The sequence below is a fragment of the Ammospiza caudacuta genome, chromosome 18 (assembly GCF_027887145.1).
Source record: "Ammospiza caudacuta isolate bAmmCau1 chromosome 18, bAmmCau1.pri, whole genome shotgun sequence".
Taxonomy (NCBI): Eukaryota; Metazoa; Chordata; class Aves; order Passeriformes; family Passerellidae; genus Ammospiza; species Ammospiza caudacuta.
The window spans coordinates 9197679-9221622 of NC_080610.1; the positions used below are offsets into that span (position 1 = coordinate 9197679).

At 47.1% G+C, this 23944-nt stretch overlaps 1 protein-coding gene across 1 annotated transcript in view; it reads right to left on the reverse strand.

The window, feature by feature from the left end:
- FBRSL1 (fibrosin like 1) overlaps positions 1–23944 on the reverse strand; it is a 495799-nt gene that overhangs the window by 81892 nt on the left and 389963 nt on the right. Inside the window, exon 6 of the mRNA XM_058816540.1 lies at positions 11643–11696. Coding sequence (XP_058672523.1) covers positions 11643–11696 — 54 coding nt within the window. The remainder of the gene's footprint in view (positions 1–11642; positions 11697–23944) is intronic.

A 23944-nucleotide genomic window follows, 5' to 3' on the forward strand; every position in this document is an offset into this window, starting at 1 on the left:
TTGCATTTCATTTACACAGCTCATATCTACAACTCACAGTAAGCGGAGCCTCCCAGGCATTTACAAGGCTAGAAAATTAAAACTGCAGCTTGGTCCGAAATACTAAAAAACCCTTGGTAGTTTCATGGAGCCAAGAGCCTCTGAGAGAGGCTGAACCAGCAATTCCTTCCTGAGCTTCCACTGGAAAAAGATTAGAAGAACATTACATATAATATACCCATATGCTTTGTTTTGCTTGCTTTTTGTTTTGCCTTTTAAGAAACTTCTCCTCCAGAATATTAAAAGTAACAAATTTTAAATTTTTTTTTTAACAAATACTAACCTCAGATCATTAGCCAACCTGGCAACAGACCAGAGAAAATTTATAGCCGACGTGCAACATCAGCTTTCATCCAGAAATGCTAATTTCAGTAAAATGAATAGTGTGTGGGCTTTTCATACTGCTTTGCATTTGGCTCCTCACAGCCCTGTTTAAAGCCTGGGAACCGGCCATATAGTTAAACTGCACAGATGTTCAACAATCTGTACTTGTGTTAATTACCCTAATGTGAGCAGAAACTCAACAGATCCCTGCTAATGAAGGAGAAAGTTTTCCAGTGTGACTACCGTATGTTTCATTGTCACTGTATTACCAAGCTTCTCCCCCTCCTTCCCCTGCCCCCCCAGCTCCCATTCTCTGCAGCTCCTTTGCATTCACATCACCCTCCTACCTCAGCATGCATGAATTGGACCAACTAATGTCTGTGTATTCGCAACATGGCAGACACCATTAGGCTGATCGGAGGTGCGGCTGCTGAATTTTAACAGGCACTTTTAAACAAGGTAAGAAAAACAGATTCATCACAAGCTCCCCCATTCTCTCATCCCCACCCATCTGCCATTCTCCTGCCCTTGCCACAGCTCAGGAACACTCACGAAGTGCAAACACACTTCCCCCTCCATAAAACACGGCGGGCGTAAAAAGCAACGCAAATAGATGTTGCTGGGCAATTACTGGGGGTGGGAGCCCAGAGCTGGGTGCATCTGGGAGGCCAGGCTAGCGAGGAGGAAGGCTGGCTCGGGAGGAGGAGGAAGGCTGGCAGCTCAGCACACTCTGTCTCAGTGAGCACAGGCAGCAGAAGAAGCCCGGCGGCTGCCCCTGCCAGAGAGGGAGAGCAGCAAGGAGAAAAGGAGAATGTTCATCTGCACACGGGAGGTAAGGCAGGGCTCCAAAGGGCACGATGGGAAGGGTAAGGCAACGCTCAAGTGATCAGTGCTGCCAGTAGCAATGAGCCAATGCTGCTGTGCAACTTAACCCAGCATTAAAACGCACTCGACCTCCGAAGCACTGCCTTTCCCACCGAGGTTCTCACTTCCTCTCGCAGCGTCTGTCTGCTCCGCTCCCTGCTGCCAATCATCACCTCCGGGCACCTCTCTCAAAGCAATCTGCTCGGCAAGCAGCAGGCAGAGGGGCTGGGCAAGGGCAGCTGCCTTGCCCCAGCAAGCCCCAGGTGACCTCTGAATGATAGCAGCCCCGGCCTGAGCCAGGGTTCACATCTCCCAGGTGCCAGCCCTTCACAGCCAGGACCAGCAAATTGTCTTACAATGACCCCCATGGGAACAAATGTACTCGCCGTGCTTGACTTGACTGGCAGGCTCCCACCACAGAGCAAGGGGGGCAGGCAGTCAGCTTTGCTCATTTATTAGATCCACGCTGCCAGGTCAGCCTCTGTGTTGCTCACTGCAAACTCGGAGATGGGGCAGCAGCTGCCATCCAGAGAGCTCAGCATGTTTCACCCACACTGTTCCACCCCTCTGCTCAGGTCTGGGCACTCGCTGCCAGCTCTCCACCCAACAAAGCTCGAGCTCTCTCTCATAAACCTTGTTCTCCGTGAATTGAGGAGACGGAGGAGAAATGGCACACAAAAAGGTGGGGAGGGGATCCAGCACAACCCAGAAAGAGGTGAAAATTATTTAGAGAGCACTTAGCTCTTTTCTCCTACCTCTTCATCATTAGCACTGGAAGCAACACAGCTGTCTAATGGCAACTTCAGACACCCATGGGCCAGCAAAGCGACATTTTCCACACTTAAATAACACTGAGCTGATTTAATTACTGCACTTAATAGTAACAAAAGATGTCTCAATTTAATCTTCAAATGGCCCTCCAAGATCAAAACACAGCTGGCTGGATAACAAGATGGCCTAGGCCAGCAAACAAGTAGGTCCAATTTGCTCAAGAGCTGCATCCACTCCTGGGTATGAAAGGCCAAGGAACACTTGTGTGCCGAACGAATCAAAGGAAGCAGCGCTCCCTCGCCCCCTCCCTCCCTCCTGTCCTCTGTCATCGAGGGGAAAAATAAAAAGGCAGCTGATTCACGGGCAGAGAAATGCAACACGATAAAAGAACAAATGATTATGTTTGGGAGAGAAAGGAAAGAGGTAAGAATCAAGATTTAACAGGTTTTGCTTTTATAATCCTTCAAGATGATTAGGAATGAATGAATCAGATTAAAATCACATGGAGACAAAGGGAAGTCTCTAACTCTTTTGTTTTTCTTTCCATACTGGACAGAAGGAGATGGCTCATTAAGGAAAGCCCTCAAGACACAGCTACAGTGAGGAACAACCAAGCTTCTTTTTTGGGTAAGAAAAGTAGGGGAAAATTAACCATTTATTTTTAATATTCTCTGATTGTCCACACTGGGCTGTGACTGTTACTTTTTGCAAACTGTTTCAAGAAATGCCCCTCTCTTGAGCAGCTTTCAATGCATACTCCTGCTGACACAAGGGTCAGGCCTCTCCAGGCACCTTCCAGAAATGTTCAAGCTTTTGCACATTCCATTACAGCTAAACAGAAAGGTTAGAGCCCATCTTTCTGCCACTGCAACATTCCTATGATCCTGAGTGGCAGGGAAGTCTGAATAAGCTCTCATCATATACCTGGGATGCAGCTTTCCAACACCCCCTTCCAGCTACTGAGAGCAACACCAGGGGCACACAGCTCACATTTTGGACCTAATTTCACTAGCATTAATTAAAAAGAAGTTTACTACAAACCAGGTTGTTGAGCTTTGTGGGGTTACTCTGGATGAACAAAAGTCTGTGGGATATTGCTGCTGAAAGCTCAAAAAGTTTTCTCTAGTAATTTTTCCCGAACTTTTTCTCTTGATGGAGAATTAGGATGAGGCAACTAAAGTGTAACAGTTTTCTTGGAGCCCTGGATCATGTTTCTGGGGAATATGGTTTCTTTGGGTTTTGGTTTTCATTAAATACAATTTATTTCATCAACAGCAGTTCTTAAGCAACAGATGATGTCACTGGCCACTGCACCATGAATGTGGAAGACTGGGGATATGGGGAAATTCCCTCTAACTCTGGTAACTCCCTCCTCCTCTCCTTGGACTGTGACATTACACAGGAAGATAATGTCCATGTTTACAACAATCACTGCTTTGCTCAAATACCCTGGCAAGGATGAGATGTCTGATCAGAGTCACTGAAGTAGGAAGGGCTGGGAGAGATCCTGTGGCTCCATCTCCTCCTCAACAGGGCTAAATCTATGTTCAATCAGGTTTTAAAGGGCCCAGGTTATCTGAGTCTGCATGCAAATTTCAGACTAATTCCCTCATTGTTTATTTAAGTACCTTTCTTTCCCAGTGACTTTGACCCTGGACAGCCTTGTATTTTCAAAACCCCATTATTTTGCAATAAACTGCTGAAGAAACACTCATTGCTTCAATTCACAACCTCCCTACAGATCTGTGTTCAAGCTCAGGGACCGAACCTTCAAACTTCAAACTCGCTGGGTTCAGACACCTGAATGGCAAGTACGAGCAAAATTTCTCATCTCTCTGCCCAATTGGTTTCATTTAAGCATGACTGAACCTCATCTTAAAGCCACTTTCCCAATCAGTTTAAGTTCTAGATCAGTAACAAGAGATCTCGGGGAGGCGCTGGCTGCTGAAGCTCGAGCAAGTGCGCGTTTCCAGTTTGCATGTTTGTTTAAGTAAGTGACAAAGATGGAGGGACAAAAAGCAATTCCCTTAACTAGAATTCACAAGTGCAACCAAGCAGAAAATCTCCCGCCTGCCCGAGAGGAGGGAGTCAGAGCTTCTCAAAGGCGGAGAGGCGGCTGCGCTCAGTGCCCGCACAAAGCGCCGAGCGCGGCATCCCGGCCCCGCTGCAGTCAGCAGCACAGTTCCCAGAGATTTCCTCGGGGCCAGGATGCTCAAACCTGTTCAGACAATTCACAAACCACCATTTCAAGGGCACACCTTCGCACGAGATTCCCAAGGGCCTTTTGAGTTTTGACTTAAATGCTCGGATTATTTTTACAATTCCGGTTATGGGTTCTTTGTTCGCAGGGAGTTAAGCAATACAAAGAACACAGCGAGAGAACAATGAAGGCATTACCATGCATGATTTGTCTTAAAAAAAATTCTTCTCCTTTTCATGAAGTTATAGATCCAATTTCAGTCTTTATTATCACTTTGCCATGTGAGAAAGTGGTTCTTAATTTTAATAAAGGAAGGGAGCTTCATATTTCAACAAGAGCTTAAATGCTTCCTGCAATACAGGAGGGGGAAAGCTCTTTTGCTAACAGTTACCGCAGGCCAGATTTTTGGAGGGAAAGGGAAATAATCTGCCTACACCAAGTAAATAAACCCTGTCTAGGACATACCTAACAGTGGGCAGTAGCCCAAAGACATCTTGTCCGATGAGATCATTTCTGCCCCCTCCATTTTAAGGGAAATTAAGAGCTTGCTCTGCCAAGCACATATTAACATCTCACTTATCACTAAACTCGGGGTCCAGGCAAGTACATATGCTACTGAAGTCTGTGGTGCACGACTGGACTGATAAAAATCTTTCCACCATGTTAACCCATCTGGAGAAAGAACCATATATGCAGCTTTCACTGAGATTACTGGATAATTATCTTCCTCAAATCTACTTTGCCCTTAGAAAGGAGTCTGCAGTATATCTAAGGAGGTTCTCATCTAAAACTTAAATTTCATGTGAAGAATTAAAAGTTTAACCCAATTCACAAAGTAAAGGCCCCAATTCACAAAGGCTTGTGTAGTTTACCTTTGAATAAATGCTACTAGTGGCCCACTGTTCCACTGCATGCTATCATGGCAATTTTAAATCGGAAATGCTAGTTGGGTTTGGCCAGCCAAATCTTCAGAGCTATTCCAGTTTGAAATCTACTATGGAAATTTCTTTCTCCCCAAACATGACCAATAGCCCTATTATATTACAGCCTTTCCCATCAGACCCCGTTTATGTTAGCACTGGAGCCATAATACCAAAATCTGTCTTTAAATATGGTCCTCACTGGTAAAAAGTAAATATAGCTTTGCAAAATTGTTTTAAAATTTTGTTCCATCTCTGTTCTGGCACAGGAAATGAAGCCAGTTGTAACCTCAGTACCAAGAATCTGGTTTAAACACAGCCCATGCTGGAAGTGAAATAAAAATTTGATGCAACACACATTCCTTAAATGATCTATGACACAACTTGGGCTGTGACCAAAAGACCTGACCTGGGCTGCCGCTACACGTTCATCCAAACAAACAGGACTGTGGGCAGTGCCAATACTCCCATTTTCCACTCGAGAACCTCAAGATGCACAGCCAGGTGAGGTTCCTTGCCCATCAAGGGCATGCTGGAGAGGAGCACACAGAATATGTGTGGGTGACCTGGCCACTGGGACACACCACCTGGGTGCTTCCCATACTGCATCAGCACAGAGGGGCAATACGGTATTTGTTGAATCTGTTATTCATTATTAATTCCGCACTCTGAATAAGGGGAAAAAAACCCTGAGAAACTGAGAGCCACGTATGGAACACAGTCCTACTGAGAGAGGACTAACAAGAAAGTCAGTAAGACTACTTCTAGCAAATCTCAAGCCAGAGCCAAATAGAGAAATGGAGTAAAAGCAGCAGCAACTAGCATTTTTATCTTCCGACTCACTTGCATACAACTCCCAGCAAAGGGACTGAGCTGTGATAAAAGGGGCTGCAAGATACCAAAGGGAGATATGATATGGTGGTTTAGGATTCTTTTCAGGCAGCTGAGTACGAGATCCCTGCCCCTTCTTCTCCTGGGGCCATTCATCTTCCCCAGGTGATGGGAAGCCAATCTCCCAGCAGGTGGGCCTGCTCTCGCAGACCTTAATGCTTAATTGCCACAAATCAATTCCAGCCTTGATGCTCAGGCTGCTGCCGCTGCCCCATCCCCGTTTCCAGCCCTTTCTCCTCACACTGATTGCAGCCTGGGATCCTCTCATGTTACTAAATCCACCTTTGGACACAGCACCCAGGAAAAGCAAAGCTCCAGACCCTGCTGGCTGTGGCCAGTGCCGTGAGCTGACCTTACACAAGAACAGCCTCCAAAATAAAATTCATCTCTGTGTCCCTGTGCATGTGTGCACACACACATGCCTTCTATTTTATTTTTTTGTTCGACTGGAATTAATCAGGAATGATAAACACTGTTTGTTTCCTGAAAGCAGCAGTGGGGGGATGAAATATGCCTCTTAAGCTTATCAGCTTCAGCGCCACTGAAGAGAAAGCTGGCTTCTAAGCCCAGGGATAATGGGCTGTCCTTTCAGGAAGGTATCAGAGGTCTCAGGAGAGGCAGACAGCACAATGGTGTGACCTTCAGCTAATAAAGCCCACCCTAGAGTCCAAAGAAGCTTGGGGAATATTGACAAAAGTTCATATTTACAACAGCCTGGACCCTTTCCAGATACCATTACCAGTCTAGAGAGCTGCAGCCTCTGTATGTACACTCACACAGGCTTTTATTCTGCCTCCTCCTTTCTTTCTTTGTTCCCATGCCGGCAAAAAAAAAAAAAAAAAAAAAAAAAATTAGACAGAAAATGGCAATTCTTCTGCTAACGAGGCTCCAGCAGCATCCTTCTTAAAGAAGAAAGTTATTTAAAATTTCACTTTCAACCTCAGCCCTACCCCTCTACTTGAAGGAAACTCAAGGCCTCTTGCAATGATTCTTGGTGCATCATCGTGCTCATCAGGAAGAAAGCATATGTGTTTTTGTGGAAAATCTGCTGATTTATTTATAATTCTTTAAACAAAAAGGCAGCCAACATATTGTAAAATGAGAATGTTGTAGGGTTTTTCTTCAAATAGGCACTGGCAATCAATGCAGCCCGTCAGAAATACACGCCCAAAGCATTTTCAGGCAGAAACTGATCCCCCCCAGTCTGCCTTGTGGTTGGCAAAATGACGTTCAGCCCATAACTAGAGTGCACAGGCATGACTGGAATACAAATAACAATAATATTTAAAAAATTGTTCATACAGTGAAAAAAGCCCATTTCAAAACATAAAAACTGTTTGAAGCTGGAGTTTCATTTTTCTGCCTCCTAAAATAGTTCCAAAACAAATATATTAAAAAAAAGGTTTGGAGGAAATCTGTTTTCAAGGGTAATTTCACTGAAATCAATATTAAATCTCAAAATATTTAATGGAAATAACATCTTCAGTGACAGAATTATTTTGACCACACTTTCCAGTCCAGCTACATGCCAGTCTGCCATTTTTATTTATCTGCCTCATAATTCATCTTTGCCATCCTGAAACTGATCCTGTTAGGGATCAAAAGGGATCCAAGAACTGGAACAGGTTAGAATTTACCCCAATAACATCTTCTAAAAGATGCCTCTGTATCGTGGTGGTCTCGTTTGCCATGCCAGTGTTTGACAGGCAGGAAGAGGGCTGAACAAACATCTATGAAGACCACACACTTCTCATTTTGCAGCTTTTTTCCCCCCAGTTAAGAACATGCTTCCACCAAGTGCTACATCAGCTACAAAGGCTCACAAGCAGTTTCCAATTTCCTAGAGTTATGGCCCAAGCAGGCATTTTATCCTTTCTCCTTAATCCCATCCAAGCATATTTGCTATCAGGAGAGTTCAGGTGATGGATTGCAGCCTGTCTGAATCCAAAGTAGTCAAATTAGCTATTAATGTTGTGCTTAATGTGCTCACACAAACAAGGTCATTGGTTGCATCGAGACTAATAGAAGATGACACACAGTGGGACTGCACAGCCCAGGGGACTGCAAACACGATGAAAAAGTCTTTGGTTTATTGCCACTACTTCAAAATCAAGCCTGATGGTGCAGACATGCTACCCATGCTCAGCATTCCAACTGGCATCCACTCACAGCACAAACCCAGGGAGGAGCACTCAGTCCTCCAGCACCTCAGACGGAGCTCTATTGGCTCAACTGCAGCCACATTTTGATCCCTGTCAAGATTAACCATCCTTCCTCCTGGCCCCCAAACACTGCTCCAAATTACATTCATCCTCCCTCTTGAGATGAGCTAACAAAATCCATCAGCAGCAAGCAGCACTGAACTCAGGAAGTGGTGTAATAAATCCAAAGGAAAACAGAAAGAGTTAATAGTGCCATCAAAAAGATGAAGCCTGGAAAAATACCAGCTAATTCACCTGTGGGGAAATACTCCTCAGGACAAGTAGGAGAAGTGAAAGCTCTTGGGTTCCTCCAGCAGGAACCTGGAGCCCACTAGGGCAAAATACCCATTACCAGCCCACCTGAGGGCACAGGGACACAGCGAAACACTTGGAATCAGTTTCAATTTCTCTAAGCACTGTTTCAAGGATGAGAGGTGACATCGGGCTGCCACCAGAGCCCTCTCTAAGGGCTTTTCATTGCCTAAACCCCTACACCAGCACTGTTTTAATAACTGTAACAGTGAGTTCCTATTGAGAAACTCCAAGAAACAACTATGTCTGGTAGTAATTTTATACCTGTTTTCCATGGCAGAACCCCCTGGCTCTCAGGAAACCATGGGATATTAAGTGTATCCCAGAGAAACAGGCAGGTCCAGGACACGTCTTCTGCTGCAGTGCATGGGCAACTGCTCTGAACTGCTGCCCTCTCTATTTCCAAACCACAAACACTCAGAAAATGCCTTGCTTTTAGGGTACAATTTTAATAATGAATATTGGAGTTATAAGGCTGAAAAAGCAAGCTCCATTCTGAGAGGGTGTAATAATCCCACCTGTGGCTGCTCCCAGCACGCCACTCTGCAGCCTACCTTGAAGCACAAAAATGGGAAGCATAAATGGCCTTCTTGTGGTGTTACATTATATTGCACAAGGCTTTGTCTTTCTTGAGTGAAGAGATGAAAGACAAAAAAAGAAAAAAAAATCAGGGCTTGAAACTGCAAAGAATTAAGCCTTAATATCAGCCAAGCTGGTGACTGGATCTCGGAAGCCTGCTTCCCTCTGAATTTCTCCTTGCTGCTGTGACGTGCTCACACTGAAAATTTTCCCCTGAGCAACTGCCTGACTAAAATACAGCACACCCTTACCATAAAGCCCTTTGTTAAAACATCTTTGCCATAAAGCTGCAAAACCTTGGCTCCCAAGTACATTAAATCGTTATAAACCTGCCTTCGTTTTAACCGTGCAGTATTTCAAAACACAAAGCGCTTCTTCTGAGAGACAGCACTTTAATGAGGAGAGGGGCAAAATATATAAACCAAACCTCATTATAGCATAATTTCCAGGAGACAAGCATGCTGTTATAAAAGGAATCCATGGCAATAGCATTTCACATAGCTTGAAGATTTAATACTTTTAAACAGCCACCGCTACTTTCAGCCTTTGGTGGTGTTTTGTTTTGAATGCAAGAGCAACAACCAAAATTATGGGTCCGCTGTCAGCTATGTATTTTATATTCTGTAAATTGTTGCAAATGGTGGATTCAACTCTAAGGCACGCTCAAAAAATGTAACAGAGTCAGTAAGAGACTCACTACAAGTTACTGTGTATATTCTTACTTTAAACTTCTGCATTCTTAAAGGTTGTTGCTTTAAACACCACCATACAGCATGGACAGGGTAAATTACCCAAACCACATCCAATCCATACTGGATTGAAAGTACTTATAATGATAGTTGGTTCATGTGTTAACAGTGAAGCCAAAGAAACCTATCACACGACAAGAAAAATCTGGAGTATTAACAGACAAATGAAAGTAATGGATATAACGCCATTTAATACCACCTGTCAGATAAATCAGGGTAACTGGCACATCAAAGGGACTGCAATTAGTTTCCAAAAATGAGAATACTCATTTTTCTTTAAATCTGAAACTTGATTGCTTTCTACAAAATGACAAGTGGATCAGCCTCCCCCAGCCAACGAGAAAAATGTTACTGGAGAAAACTGCTCTTCCTAAGAACAAATTATCTATCAAAGGAGCCTCCTGAATTACACTGGTCTACAAGACTTTTAAACTTAATATAATAAGAATTGCCATTATTGATTACAGTTCTTCCACATTAGTCTTCCAGTTGTAACTTCTGAAATGAAAGCTTAGCAATGATTAGGTATTTACTATAGTCAGTAGAGAAAAATAGTGAAGAAAAAGTTGACCTTAAAGGCCACCAAAGGAACAATGTACCTCTTTTTTCTTTTTCTTTTTTTTTGAGAGAAGGAAAATAAAACAAGCAAAAAACCCCAACCCCTGCCCCCCAAATAATCCCATCCCAAACCCAACAACAAGCAAGGGGAGATGCACTGCATGGCAGCTTTGACTTAAAGCACATGTAACACTGATTGATGGATACTGAAAGCAGAGACACCTGTGGAAAATTAAACCCAAGCAAGCACCAAAACTGGGACAGGTTTTTGTGTTTCTTTAGAAATCTACGCAAGAAGGATCAGAATTTCAGGCAATGATAATTCTAGCTACTATCACAGATCTGGGTCAACAGCAGGGTAAAAGTTGACCTGTAATTGATGCCTATAACCTGGTTAGGATAAGCATTTCCTCTTATCTCTCTGCTGCGGCTTATGACAAATGATATTCTGGACTGAAGGGTGCTTATGCTCCCTGATTACCAGCAGGTTCAACACTTACTACATGGCTACAGAGATGGAGTGGCACTTCTGACTGCAGCTCTCAGAAAGGCATCTGAACAGAACACAGCACACCAGCCCTTTTCCTAAATCCAACATCCACGATTTTGCCACTGAAGTCCTGTTTCCAAGGTACTTTTTACAATTTTTCCTGATGTGACTCTTGTTTCCAGGTTTAGAGCAAAAGGATAACAGATTCCTCCTTCACCGTCATCACTCTCTTGTAAATCACAAGAGATGTTTGCAGCTCTTACCAACTTCAGCACGGCAGCAGACAGCAGGCTGGACAAGTCTGAGGCAGCATGTCAGCACACAAATGATAACAGGATGTCTGGTGTTAAGGAACCCAGCCCAGCACGTGCCTTCCCTTAGCTCAACTTTAATATTTTTCTGCTTGGCTGTGCAACTAAACCTCGAGGAAGAAGACAGCTGCAAGCAACTGCCCATGCTACTTCTGTTTTACAATCTTCCCACTTCCTCCATTAACAGCTGAGGGTTTGGGGTGCTAGAAACAAGAAGACTTCTCACAAATGTGCAATGAGACCCTGAGCTAATGGGTTAGCTGACATGGAACTGTTAACAGTGAATTGGCTTGGAGACAGTGGGGGGAAAAAAAAAAGGGGAAAAAAAAAAGGGAGACAGAGTGATAGAGACAGAGACAGCAACCAATTCAGCTGCAAGAAATCAAGCTAAATCAGTCCCAAGTGCCCATGTTGGAGAGACTTGATCTCATACCTTGCTTGTTATCAAGGCACTCCTGATACGAGTCAGCTCCAGTTCCGTTGCGGTCTACAGACAAAACAAAAAGTTTCATTCATATCAAACATAAATATTAGAAACTTCTCAAATGGCAGCCCTCCTGGAGCAACACATTAGGTGCAAACAGCACTACTGCCTTTGGAGGCCACGCTGCTTGGCTGACAGAACCTGTGAGTGGTCACAGACAAGGCACAACAGACTCACACCAACCCACTGGGAGGAACTGAACTTATTTCAGTCCTGGGCAGGAGGTGCTCCCAGCCCTGCCCATCTGTCTCCACACTGCTGGTGCAAAGGGGAGGGTGCTCTGAGTTCCTTAAGCACATGGAGGATGGAATACTTGGAGTTAAATCCATCATTGCACTGTAGGCCCTATGAAAGCACTGGTTTGAACCAGCAGAACTCAAACTACATTCTGGAACAGACTTCTCTGTGGCTGGTGGTGCTGTGGTCCTTTTTGGGTTTTGGCTGCTACATCATATTAAAGTTAGCTGAAGATACAAGAACATGCTTTCCAAGTATTACTGTTCCACGGATGCAATGTTACTGTAGGTACAAGAACATGCTTTCCAAATATCACTGTTCCACGGATGCAATGTTACTGTAGGTACAAGAACGTGCTTTCCAAATATCACTGTTCCACGGATGCAATGTTACTGTAGGTGCCACTGGGGTTATCGGACCCAGCAGCAGTAGGGGAGCTGGTCTGTGCTGTGAAAATGGAGAGAAGCTAAGACTCTTGTGCACTTGTGTGCTCCACACAGAGAAGAAAACAGACAGCTCCCAAACACAAGTGTGGTCACACGTGGCCTCTCACATCCAGCATGGATGTCACCTAACAAAGCCCCTTATCTGCATTAGAGGTGCAGTTAGATCTCAGCACCTGTGTGTTAAAAGGGTTTCACCTGCAGGTTAGCAGAATGAGGTTACAAGGTGGTTTGGACCTTAAATGCAAACCAAAGAATTTTCCAGCACAGTTTCTGCTCCTGCTTTACAATTCAGTTCCACCACCAAAAATGCCTGGATGATCCTTGAAAACAAAAGTAATTTAAGTACATCTGTAACTCCAGGTAAATGAATGTTCTTTCAGCAGCTTACAGGCACCTTACACACCGTGTTACATATGAGGACTAAAGCCATTGAGCCTATGAGGTGTCTGCACAACCTCAGAAAGGGAGGTTTTCTACATCACACGTCTAAGAACATACCTGGTGCTAAAATCAGTCCTGAGCGTAACTACCAAACCATTGGATCAGGTCACCCATGGCACATGCTCCTACCATGGCAATCCCCAAAGGCACTGGAGACAGCTCCTCTGCTAGAACAGATCCATGAGCTAATTACCATTAATGAAGGAGCCACTCCACCAAGCTGAGCTATCCACCAGACTGTCCATAGCAGTATTTCAGCATCACCATCCAGGGAACCAGCACAACAACGAGTTAATTTCTTTCTAAACATGCTGTTTAGGGCCAGAAGTTTATAAATACTGTTCATAAGAGGAAAAAAAAGACACTAAGGAGAATCCTGCCACCCAGGCACCTACAAACAGCTGCATTTCTATACCTCCAACAAGCACTGGTTCCCGACTATGAGGGTTTGCTGGCACCGTGTGCCAAACACATTCCCCCATCAGCTGCCCCTCTTATCTTTGCTCAACCATCAACTTGTGATGGCTCCTTGAAGAGGAACAGATCCAGATCCCAGTTAAAAGGCTTCACATTCAGCAATAGTGTTTAATGAACAAAGAAGCAAAAATTGAAGTTGCCCCACTGTTTGTGTTGTGTAAATCGCAGATAATAGATCTCCCTAATCCTAATGAGGCCTTCCTATTAAAATCTTTATTAGCTTTCAGTTCTGCAGATTGCCCAAAGGCTCATCAGTTTCCCTATCTCTCAGTACCAAGATCTGCTTTAACTTTTACAAATAGCTCTAAGATATTTCTCAGCTTATCAGCATTGCCAAGCAGTCTGTCTTATCATTACTACTGCAGATAAAATAAATGAGCTCACGATGATATGAATAATGGCATTTTCTGTAGGCTGGTTTCCCATTACATTTTCAACAGATTGTAAACTTAAGCACAAAGGAGAGAAAAAATAAAAAAGAAGACCGTATGTGTGTGTGGGGGGGGGAAAGAGTGGCTTTTTTCCCTTCCCATTTACCTTCAGTGCCTTAGAGCACAGGCTGCGTTTTTTTAAGCTCACCTGATGAGAGCTAGTAATTAATTTTGAAAGGGAGCAGAAACACCTCAGCTCTGCTTCCTCCGAAGACCAAAACCCCAGTTACTTCTGGGATGTTTTTTCAGCTGCATTTATTGGAGAGAAGCAAGGGCTAAACCACGGCTCTGCCTAATGAAGCCATCTTCATTAGTTCTCTCCTTTTCCCTCGCAGCCTAGGAACACCAGTCAGATTGGGAATTGAAATCATGAAAAGCAACAGAACTGCGTTTGAATTAAAAGCCTAAGCTACAAAGGTCTCCGACGGCTGCTCGGGGCTGATTAGCAGGAGGCGCGCGTGGCTCCGCTGCGGCGCGGAGCGAATTTCGCAGCGCGCGGAAAAAGGCACAGCAAAAGGCAAAAAGCATCCGTGGGAGGAAGACGGGGGAGAGCCAGGAGCCCCACACGGCTGTGCCTGCCCGTGGCAGCCAGCACGGAGGTCACGGCTCTGGCAACCATTTTCTGCCTGGTGCCCGCAGCAAGCGCTACAGGGTTAAACGCTCCCCTGCTCCCCCCTGCACGCAAATTCCTCGCCCTGTCACTGTATCAAGGTTATCTATTATTGGCAGTGACAGGTGAAAATTAATCTCCTAATTATTTCTTGCTGCGTAATCTGCACTGAAGGAGTAACGTAAAAGGATTACAGTACACCCTCTACGGAAGGCTTTGCTAGAAAGCCAATCATCCAGGGAGATAGAGGGGATGTGGGAAAGAGATATTTATGACGGATTTCCAACCATTTTGAAGGCGGAATTTATAACCGACAGCTCTGGAGTGAGGATATTCTTGCAGGTATCTTAATAGCCTAAACACTTCTTATTGTTGATTCCTCCAGGAAAAAAAAGCCCTAAGATTTATATCCATTATTGTCCCTGATTCTCCTCTGGAATAGCAGTTACTGCAGGAACAGCATCCATGTACAGATGTTTTTTACCCCCCACAGAAACATTATGGCAAACAGTGTACCCAGACTGCTTCAACTCAATATTAAAAATCTTGCAGCTACCTTCCACAGCAATTTAACTGTAACACTTTTTCCATTAGAACAAAAGCTAGACTGAGTACTTGCAAAAATAAAAGCATTTTTAAAAAAAATCTCATTTTGTAAGCAAGCTAGAAATATCTTTGGTAACAACACAAACAGGCACCTTGAAATGCTGGCTTCATGTAAACTCCAGCTTTCCTCTTACCACCCACCAGAAAAGAAGGTTTATTTTTACAGCATTCAAGATCACACATTTATCTTTAACCCTTCCCATGCAGCCATATAAGGCACAAATGGGTGTTTGCAAGAACCTATTTGTCTATGTCCATGCCAACACTATCATTCTAAATGAAGTTTCCAAGAACAATCAATCACAGGTTGTGCTCAAAATTGCATTAGCTACCTTGAGAGATGCTGTCACTACCTGTGCCTCTGAGATGTTTAATGCAGGGGTCCCTGTCTGTGAAGCCCTAACAGGACAGGCAGCAAGGAAAATCAGCACTTGCAATCAAGTCCTGACACCAGTATCACTCACACTTATCTTCCATTTCCTTGATGGCAAAAGTGCAGAAACAGCTTCTACATGGTGCAGAAAAACCACTCATTCCTTTATGCAAACTTTCGGTGCTTAACTCCAGCACCATGTTCCTAATATTTGGAAAGCTCTGGACCAGGATCTCACAGCTGAGGACAGGTAAGTGACACAGGTGACAGTGCCCCGAGCTGGGGCAGGGTCTCACAGCTGAGGACAGGTAAGTGACACAGGTGACAGTGCCCCGAGCTGGGGCAGGGTCTCACAGCTCAGGACACGTAAGTGACACAGGTGACAGTGCCCCGAGCTGGGGCGGGATTCCATGGCTGAGGACAGGTAAGTGACACAGGTGACAGTGCCCCGAGCTGGGGCGGGATTCCATGGCTGAGGACAGGTAAGTGACACAGGTGACACAGGTGTCCCGAGCTGGGGCGGGATTCCATGGCTGAGGACAGGTAAGTGACACAGGTGACACAGGTGTCCCGAGCTGGGGCGGGATTCCATGGCTGAGGACAGGTAAGTGACACAGGTGACAGTGCCCCGAGCTGGGGCGGGATTCCATGGCTGAGGACAGGTAAGTGACACAGGTGACACAGGTGCCCCGAGCTGGGGCGGGATTCCATGGCTGAGGACAGGTAAGTGACACAGGTGACACAGGTGCCGCGAGCTGGGGCGGGATTCCATGGCTGAGGACAGGTGAGTGACACAGGTGACACAGGTGACACAGGTGTCCCGAGCTGGCGCAGCCCCCGCGGCCGGGGCGGCGCTGGGGGCGCACCTGGGCGCAGTGCACACCCGCGGCCACACGGTGGCGCAGCCGCGCTCCGAGCGCGCCCGGCCCCGCACCTGAACCCCCAAAAACCCCAAAATCACCCAAAACCTCCCAAAACCCCAAAACCCGGGCTGCGCCCACCTGGGACCCAGCCCCGGCACCGTCAGGGGTCACTGCGCCCCCACAACCCGACTGCCACAGGGAGCCGCCAAGCTGGAGCGCATTTGCCCCTCCAGGGACAGAAGCTGGCCGAGCCATCTGAAACGCTGCTAAAATCACCAGCACTGGGGGTTTTAAATGAGCAGCTCAAATCAGGCAAATTCCCCAGCAGTGACAGAGGTGCTAAGGCTGTTCACCTTTTCCTCTGTTGGTTTTAACACCTCTGGGCTAGGCTGAGGCTCCTGGAGGCTCCCTGAACTCCGAGCATCAACAGTGCTGGAGGGCAGGTGTGTGGAAATGGATTATTTACCTCCTGAAGGCAACTGCTACCAAAAGAGTAAGACTCTATTGAAGTAACTTTTAACAAGAGCTTCTCCTAGGTGATCCTCACGATATCACAAAGACTCTGAAAATACGCGTCCAGCTACCAGGTTTTGCTGAATCCACACATCACCTATATATATTTCTACATATTTCATTTTCATCAGCATGAAGGTAAGGCAATTTGAGTTTCCCCCATTAAGGCTAGCGATTTACTTCTCCTCAGGACCTATTTTCAATAGACAAACAGAAATAATTTAACAAAGCCTAGAACAGAACATAAGCCCTTAATGGTTTACCCTTGGTGTTAAGTAAATGAGGAAATTATTCACTGGCATCTCTCATTCTGCAGATGTTTCAATCTTAGAGTTACCTAATCTCTTACACAGTAGTTATGAGAACAAAAGAAATGTGTATAGAGGCAAAGTACTCACCTACTAACATATCAGTACTACTTCTAACAAGCCTGTTTCCCAGTAATATGTTTTCCTGATGGAAATCTGAAGAACAAATTTCTATCCATAGGCATTTTCCCCAAATGCTCCATCATCAACCTCATTATGCGATACAGAAATTCTCCCAAGGGATATTATGTAATGGCAATCCCTCCTTCCTCCCCCTAAGGAGTATATTTCTCATTACATCTCCTAGTAATTGATCAATCTAGGAAATAATTTCTGGTAAAACCATATGTTTCTTTACCTAGTTTAGAATTCCCATCTTTATTCAGAAGAATAAAAAAAAAACCAAAACAACAACTTCCAGGAGATCCTAAAATTTCTATTTCTGATGCTTGATGCCAATCTTTCCTCAAACATGTTATTAAGCAAGGAGTAACATTCATATACCTGCCTGACCTCAGATCTTACAAATTCATAAAGTCATTTAAATTAAGCATCTTACATTTCCTAACCTGATGATACAAATAATTTTATTTTAATGGATTTTAAAAAACTGTTTCATATTCCAGTGTATCCAGACACCATATACCATATTGTGGGTAATTCAACATAAGGATGCAGGGATTAAAGGAATAAAAAACAAAAAAAAAAAAAAAAAAAAAGAAAAGAAAGAAAATATTTAAGGCAGAAAATGACATAGACATCTGTGCTCTCCAAAAGTACCACACAGCACAGACCAGCCAGCTGAAGAATGCAGCCTTTTTCACAGCCACTTCTGTCAACATATCACCACCAAACATCCCACCAGGTTTTACTTTAGAAGCCACAACAGCAAACACTAATATTTATACCCCTTGTTCAAAGTTAACACTTCAACATGGCACATTCTTGAAAATCAGAGGAAAATAAGTATCAACTACTGCTAAATATCTGTAGTTTGTCACTGGAACTGGAGACATACTCCAATCCCTTTTTAAACTTTAAAATACCAGAGCTACGTGTGACAGTGCTATTTGATTTAGCCAGCCCAGGCCACAAGGTCCAGCAGATGACTGCATGTCCTGATAGAATAACACTGGGATATATTTTACTGCTTCGTTTGTTTATGAGAACAGACTGCCCCTCTCAGATAAACAAGGCTTAAGGTTTCACTCAGAATAGCCCACCTTCCAAACAAAATAAAATGTTTAAAAAAACCCCACTGTATACTGGTGAAAACTTGGTATCCAGCTAAATAAAATACTGCCTGCCTTGTCTTACAGCATAAATCTCCACTGGAAAGGAAAATCAGGCATCTCAAGCTGGTGCCTTTTGGCTTTAGCACAGGGCAGTTTTAGGGAACTGCTGTCAGCAAATGAGGAAATTCTTGAAGAGAGCATTAGGAGCCTGCCACTTGTGGGAAGTTAATGCCGTGTGTATAATTCAAGCAGCTCACCCTTGTAAGTCTGTATGCGGGGAAAATCGGATTTATACATAAACATAAACCTCTGAAGTAAATTCTGATCAGGGATGACCAAAGATTTAACTCTCTAGAAAGAAGAATGGTAAGACTCTGTTTTCCTGTAATACCTTGGCAGCCTTTTCCAGTTGAGCAAGGCTTTCTTTCAAGAATTGATAACGAAGTAAATAATTCCACTTTCTGCGGCCCAGGGGAGACCAGTTAAGGACGCTCTCCAAGACCCAAAGCAATCATTCAGAACAGTAACTTACATAACAAGAAATTATCTTTGTTACAAAATTAGGTTAAAAAGACCTCAGATACTGTAACGTTACAAAAAATCAGGACATGCCTTGAGAAGATTAGCTGCCAAGCAGCCTCCTGAGATAAATTCGCAACTTCAAGAAGATTTTACAAGCCTGGAAACCAGTTTAAATTCCAGAGAGAAACACAAGCCTTGGCCATTTTAAAAGGTCCTTCTTTCCTTCCCTCTGCCCTCACCTTATTCCCGAGCTCTTTCTCCGAACCATCTTTAGTTAACCAGTGACCTGGAAATCTTATTTCGCCTCCCCCTCCCCTTCTCAAATTTGTCACTTTAAACATACAAGGTTTAATTTCTTAATTGGATTAAATTTTTCATTCCGGCTGAGCAGAGGGGCCCCGCGGCAGGCGCGGGGAGGGGAGCGGAGCCCGGCAGCCCCGCACCCCGATCCAGCCCGGCCCGGAGCGGCGCCGATCCTCACGCCAAAACACACAGGGGGAAAACAAAAAAAAACAAAAAAAAAAAAAAAAAAAAAAAAAAAACAAACAAAAAAAACCAAATAAACCCAAAAACAAACAAACAAAAAAATCCACGACGACCATTTTCAGACTTGCGAGAAGAGGGGCTGCGGCCGCGCCGAAGGGGTTAAACCGCCGGGCACGGATTTTTTTTGAGTTTGTTACCGTTTTCAACAGCCAGAAATCCCAGACCAACACCGGCCTCATCCGGCAGCCGGCTACAGCGCCAGGCAGCCAGCAACACCGGGCAGAGCCAAGTCGCGATATTCCGCGATATTCCGCCCACGGGGACCCCCGAGACGCCCCGGGAGCGCGCAGCGGGACCGGCACGGCCACGGCCACCCGCGGGTGGAGCAGCGAGTCCGCCCGCTCACCCGCGCTGCCCGGAGCAGGCAGAGCTTCAATATTTATTATATTTATTATTCACCCTCCCCGCCAGGGTGGGAAGGGGGATGCGGTCGCACTGGAGGAATGTGCGAAACGGGGTGAAAAAAAAAAATAAAAGAAAAAAAAAGAAAAGGCAGCTCAGGAGCGCATCGCATCCAAGCAGCTTCGCGCTGCTGCGCCGCTTTCTTGTCTTGTGTTTTATTTAAACACACCCAGTTTCTCCCGCAAAAAAACCCTCCATAATTCCGCTCGGAGAGCTCCTCGGTTCGCCTCCGGGAATGGGCAGCGAGCGGCTCCTGCCCCTCCGCATCGCGATCCCCGCTCGGGAGAACGCGGAGCGAACCAGCCCGAGGAAGCCACCGGGAAAGCCGAACCGACCTCTCGGCTGCACCGAGAACGGCGCAAGAGGGAGAGAAGAAAAAGAGAAACACACAGAGACCGCACGCACGGAGCCACCAGCACACCGGCGGGAAGCACGGCGATTTCCTCCCCTCGGCTGACCGCAAAGCCGCCGGCTCCCCGGCTGGAAAACACTTCCCCCGCCGAGGAACGGGGCTCGGCGAGGGGACCAGCAGTCCCCGTGGTGGGGTGGGGGGTCCCCGGCCCGGAGGGCTCCCACCCTCCCTCCCTCCCTCCCTCCGCTACTCACCGCGCGGCGCGCAGAGCATGGCGAGCCCCGCCGGCCCGCCGGGCCCCCGCGGGATGATCCTCCGGGCGCGGCCGGGCGGGCGCGGCAAGGAGCGGAGCGGAGCCGCTCGGGGCCCCCCCGCAGCGGCACAACGCGGCTCCCGGCCCGGAGGTGCCCCGGGGGTCCCGCCGGCCCCCGCCGCCTCCTCCTCCCGCCGCGCTCCTCCGCCGCTCGCTCCTTCCCTGCGCTCTTCCCGGGGCTGCAGGCACAGCGTCTCCTCCTCGCGCTTTTTTCTTCTTTTTATTTTTTTCCCCCTTGGTTTTTGTTTTGGTTTTTTTTTTTCTCTCTCTCCCCCCGGTCGAACCCGGGGCTCAAAGTTTGCGCCCCCGCGCCCGCTAGGCTCCGGAGCCGCCGCGCAGACGGCGCTACGGGTCCATCACCCGCGGGGCCAAAAACACACGAAGGGGTGAAAAGCCCACAGACGCACCAAAAAAAGGCAAAAAAAAAAAAAAACCAAAAACAAAAACAAAAAGCAAGCGACCCAGGCGGCGGCTCCGGCCGGCATCCGTGGAAGGGAGCAGGGGAACGCTCAGCTCCGCAGGCAGCGCCAGCCCGGCCCCATCCAGGGGCTTCCCCCGGCGGCGGGTTGGTTTCTTTCTTTCTTTCTTTTGGTGGTTCACGCCTCGGTAGCCATTATTCCCAAGCACGGACGGGGAGGCACCGCGCCGAGCCCGCTCCGCTCCGCGGCGGCGGTGCCGCTCCCCGGGCGCTCCGCGGCGCGACTGCTCCGCGCGGCCGCGGCCGCCGCGCCCCGCCCCGCGCCCGCCCGCCCGCGCCGCGGGGCCAATCCGCCCGCGAGACGCGCGGCCCCGCGCCGCGCGCGCCCCGGCCCCGCCCCGCCGCGGGAGCGCGCGGGACCCGCCGTCGGGGCAGCGCCGCGGGAGCGCGCGGGCGGGGGACGCGGGAGGTGCGAGGGTGAGCCCGAGTCTAGCGCGGGCGCGGGAACGGCAGCGCCCGCTCCGTGCCCCGCGGCGGGCTGGGCGCGCACACGAGCACAGGTGTGCAGGGGCCGTGCGGACACGGCCCCATCCAGGTGCACGGGGTGTGTCTGCGTGGCAGGTGTGCGTGAGCCCCGTATGAGATCTGTGTGTGTGCGCTGTCCTTGTGTGCACTATAGGTGTGCACAGTCTGTGTCCGTGTGTGTACAGCGTGTGTCCATGTGTGTGCACAGTCTGTGTCCATGTATGCAGTCTGTGTCCATGTGCACAGTCTATGTCCGTGTGTGCACAGCCTGTGTCTGTGTGTGCACAGTGTGTGTCCATGTGCACAGTCTGTGTCCGTGTGTGCACAGCCTGTGTCTGTGTGTGCACAATGTGTGTTTGTGTGTACAGTGTGTGTCCGTGTGTGCAGTGTGTGTCCGTGTGTGCACAGTCTGTGTCCGTGTGTGCACAGCCTGTGTCCGTGTGTGTGCGTGGTCTGTGGCTCCGTGCAGTGCGTGTGCCATGTCTGTGTGCACGCCCGTGTGTATGTGTGTGCACACAGCTACTGTCTGGGTGTGAGCATGGTGTATGTGTGTATGTGTGTGTGCACACAGCGCTGTCTGGGTGTGAGCATGCCCATGTGTGTGCGAGGTTTCTGCCTGTGTGCACACAGTCAAAGGGCAGATGAAGCGTGTCAGTGCACTCTGAATGCCCTGGTGTGTGCACACTCCCTCCCCCCTACCAGCCTGTGGATGGGCTGAGGTCGGGCTCCTTTCCCTCGATTTTCCATGTTGGTTGCAGCCTCCTGTGTCCCTCAGATGCATTTGGACCCCCAGGGGATTTGGTTCCAGGCAGAGGGAGAAGAGAAAAAGCAAAGGAAATGTTTAATCGTGATTAACCTTCCCCATTGCAAAACAGTTGTTAGTAGGTATTTTTAAAATATAATTACTATTGCCGTGATTCACAGGTGCTTTAATAAATGGTTAATCAATGGCCACAGGGCCGGCAGTCGCGCTGCCTGACATGCCTGGTTAGCACCTGCTGCAGTGAACGTGATTCATGGGGACAGGGCCAGCCCCTGCCCTCCTCTCCCCGGGTGGGATGGGGGTGTCACACCCACGAGCCTCCAGCACAGCCCCTGCTCACTCAGCCTGCACCCCACAGCCTGTTCTGCACCCCAACACCCCGCTCTGCACTGCTGGCCCTCACCCAGCAGGATTTTGGGGTGTCCCCAAACGGCCCCAGCACTGCCACTGCCTCTGGGGTGGGGGAAAGGAGCTGCCTGAGCCTGGTCTTCATGTGGCCTGCAGAAATTATCAGAAAATCTTCAGGGAGAAAGGCAGTAAACATCTGTATACTATTAAATCCATTAGATGTGTTCATTATTTTATATTGATTGGTATATCACTACACAAAGTTAATATATTATGATTATTAGTATATTGTTAAATCATTAAATACGACAGCAGATGCAATAAATAATTTCCAGGGGATCTCAGCTGACATTTAGAAATTGATGGGTATGTTTTTCCCTTTGCATCCTGGCTGGCTGCAGGACTGCAGCGATGCTCTGGCTGCTCTGACTGATCTCATTCCCCGGCTTTCCTCTGCCAGTGAAGGCAGCAGAAAGAGCCTGCTCTGCCATGCCCAAGTTTGCATTTTAAAAGATGAAGCTGAATTAATACGAGCCCCAAAGAAACCTGTTGGACGAGGATATTCAAACCACTTGCGTGGAACAGGGAGCCACAAGAAGGATCCACACTGGAGGCTGCACCTCGGTGCTGCTCAGGGACGAGAACACCCTCTTGCAACACCAACAGGATTTTCATGTGAAAACACAAGGATGGAGCTGCCCTGGTGTCAGGAGAGCTGCCACCTGCCTCCTGCAGGTACCCACCCAGACTGGGGAGCATGAGCACCCCCAAACCCCCATCCCAGACTGCAGGTCATGGGGGGGTTGTGGATTTATGGCACAGCTCCTGACGAAGCAGCAGATGTTGGAGAGCATGCACATCTGTATCTTTACAGCAGGGGAGCTGGATGCCAATCAGGGTTAATTCGGGATAAATTTACAAGAGCTCACAGCATGACCCAAGGTACCTCTTTATTGGCCTACTACAGGCCTGCTAAATGCATTGGCCGACTACCACACATTAAAGCCACATGAGCTTGTATGTTCAGAATGTATTTCACAGGAAGACACAGGGATAGAAGAAGGAGGAGAGCCTGTGTCACAAATGACATCCAGATGTGAAAACACTGTAAATACAAACATCAAAAGGCTCACCCCTCCACATTCTGCAAAGACAACATCGGAGAAAGGACTTGCTGCATTTAAACAAATATTCCCGGCAAGGAAGCCAAGGAGCCTGCTGTCCCTGGTGCACAGCAAACCCCCATGGATCCGAGTGGGAATTAGCCATTTGTCAAGGCAAATATGCAGCAAATATTATGCCATCCTCTAGACAGTTCAACCTTGGATCAGGGGCAAGGAAACAGGATGGAAGGGAAGGTGTTTTGCTAAGAAGACCAGAAGTTTAAATCTAATAACTCAAATCTGAAAACTGCACTCCAGAAAGCTGTGATTATTTAGATAAAGTCTCCAGGGCTATGACATACTTCTTAGTAGAATTGATACCATTCAGGGACAGGACTTAAGCCTTGCCAGTTGCATGA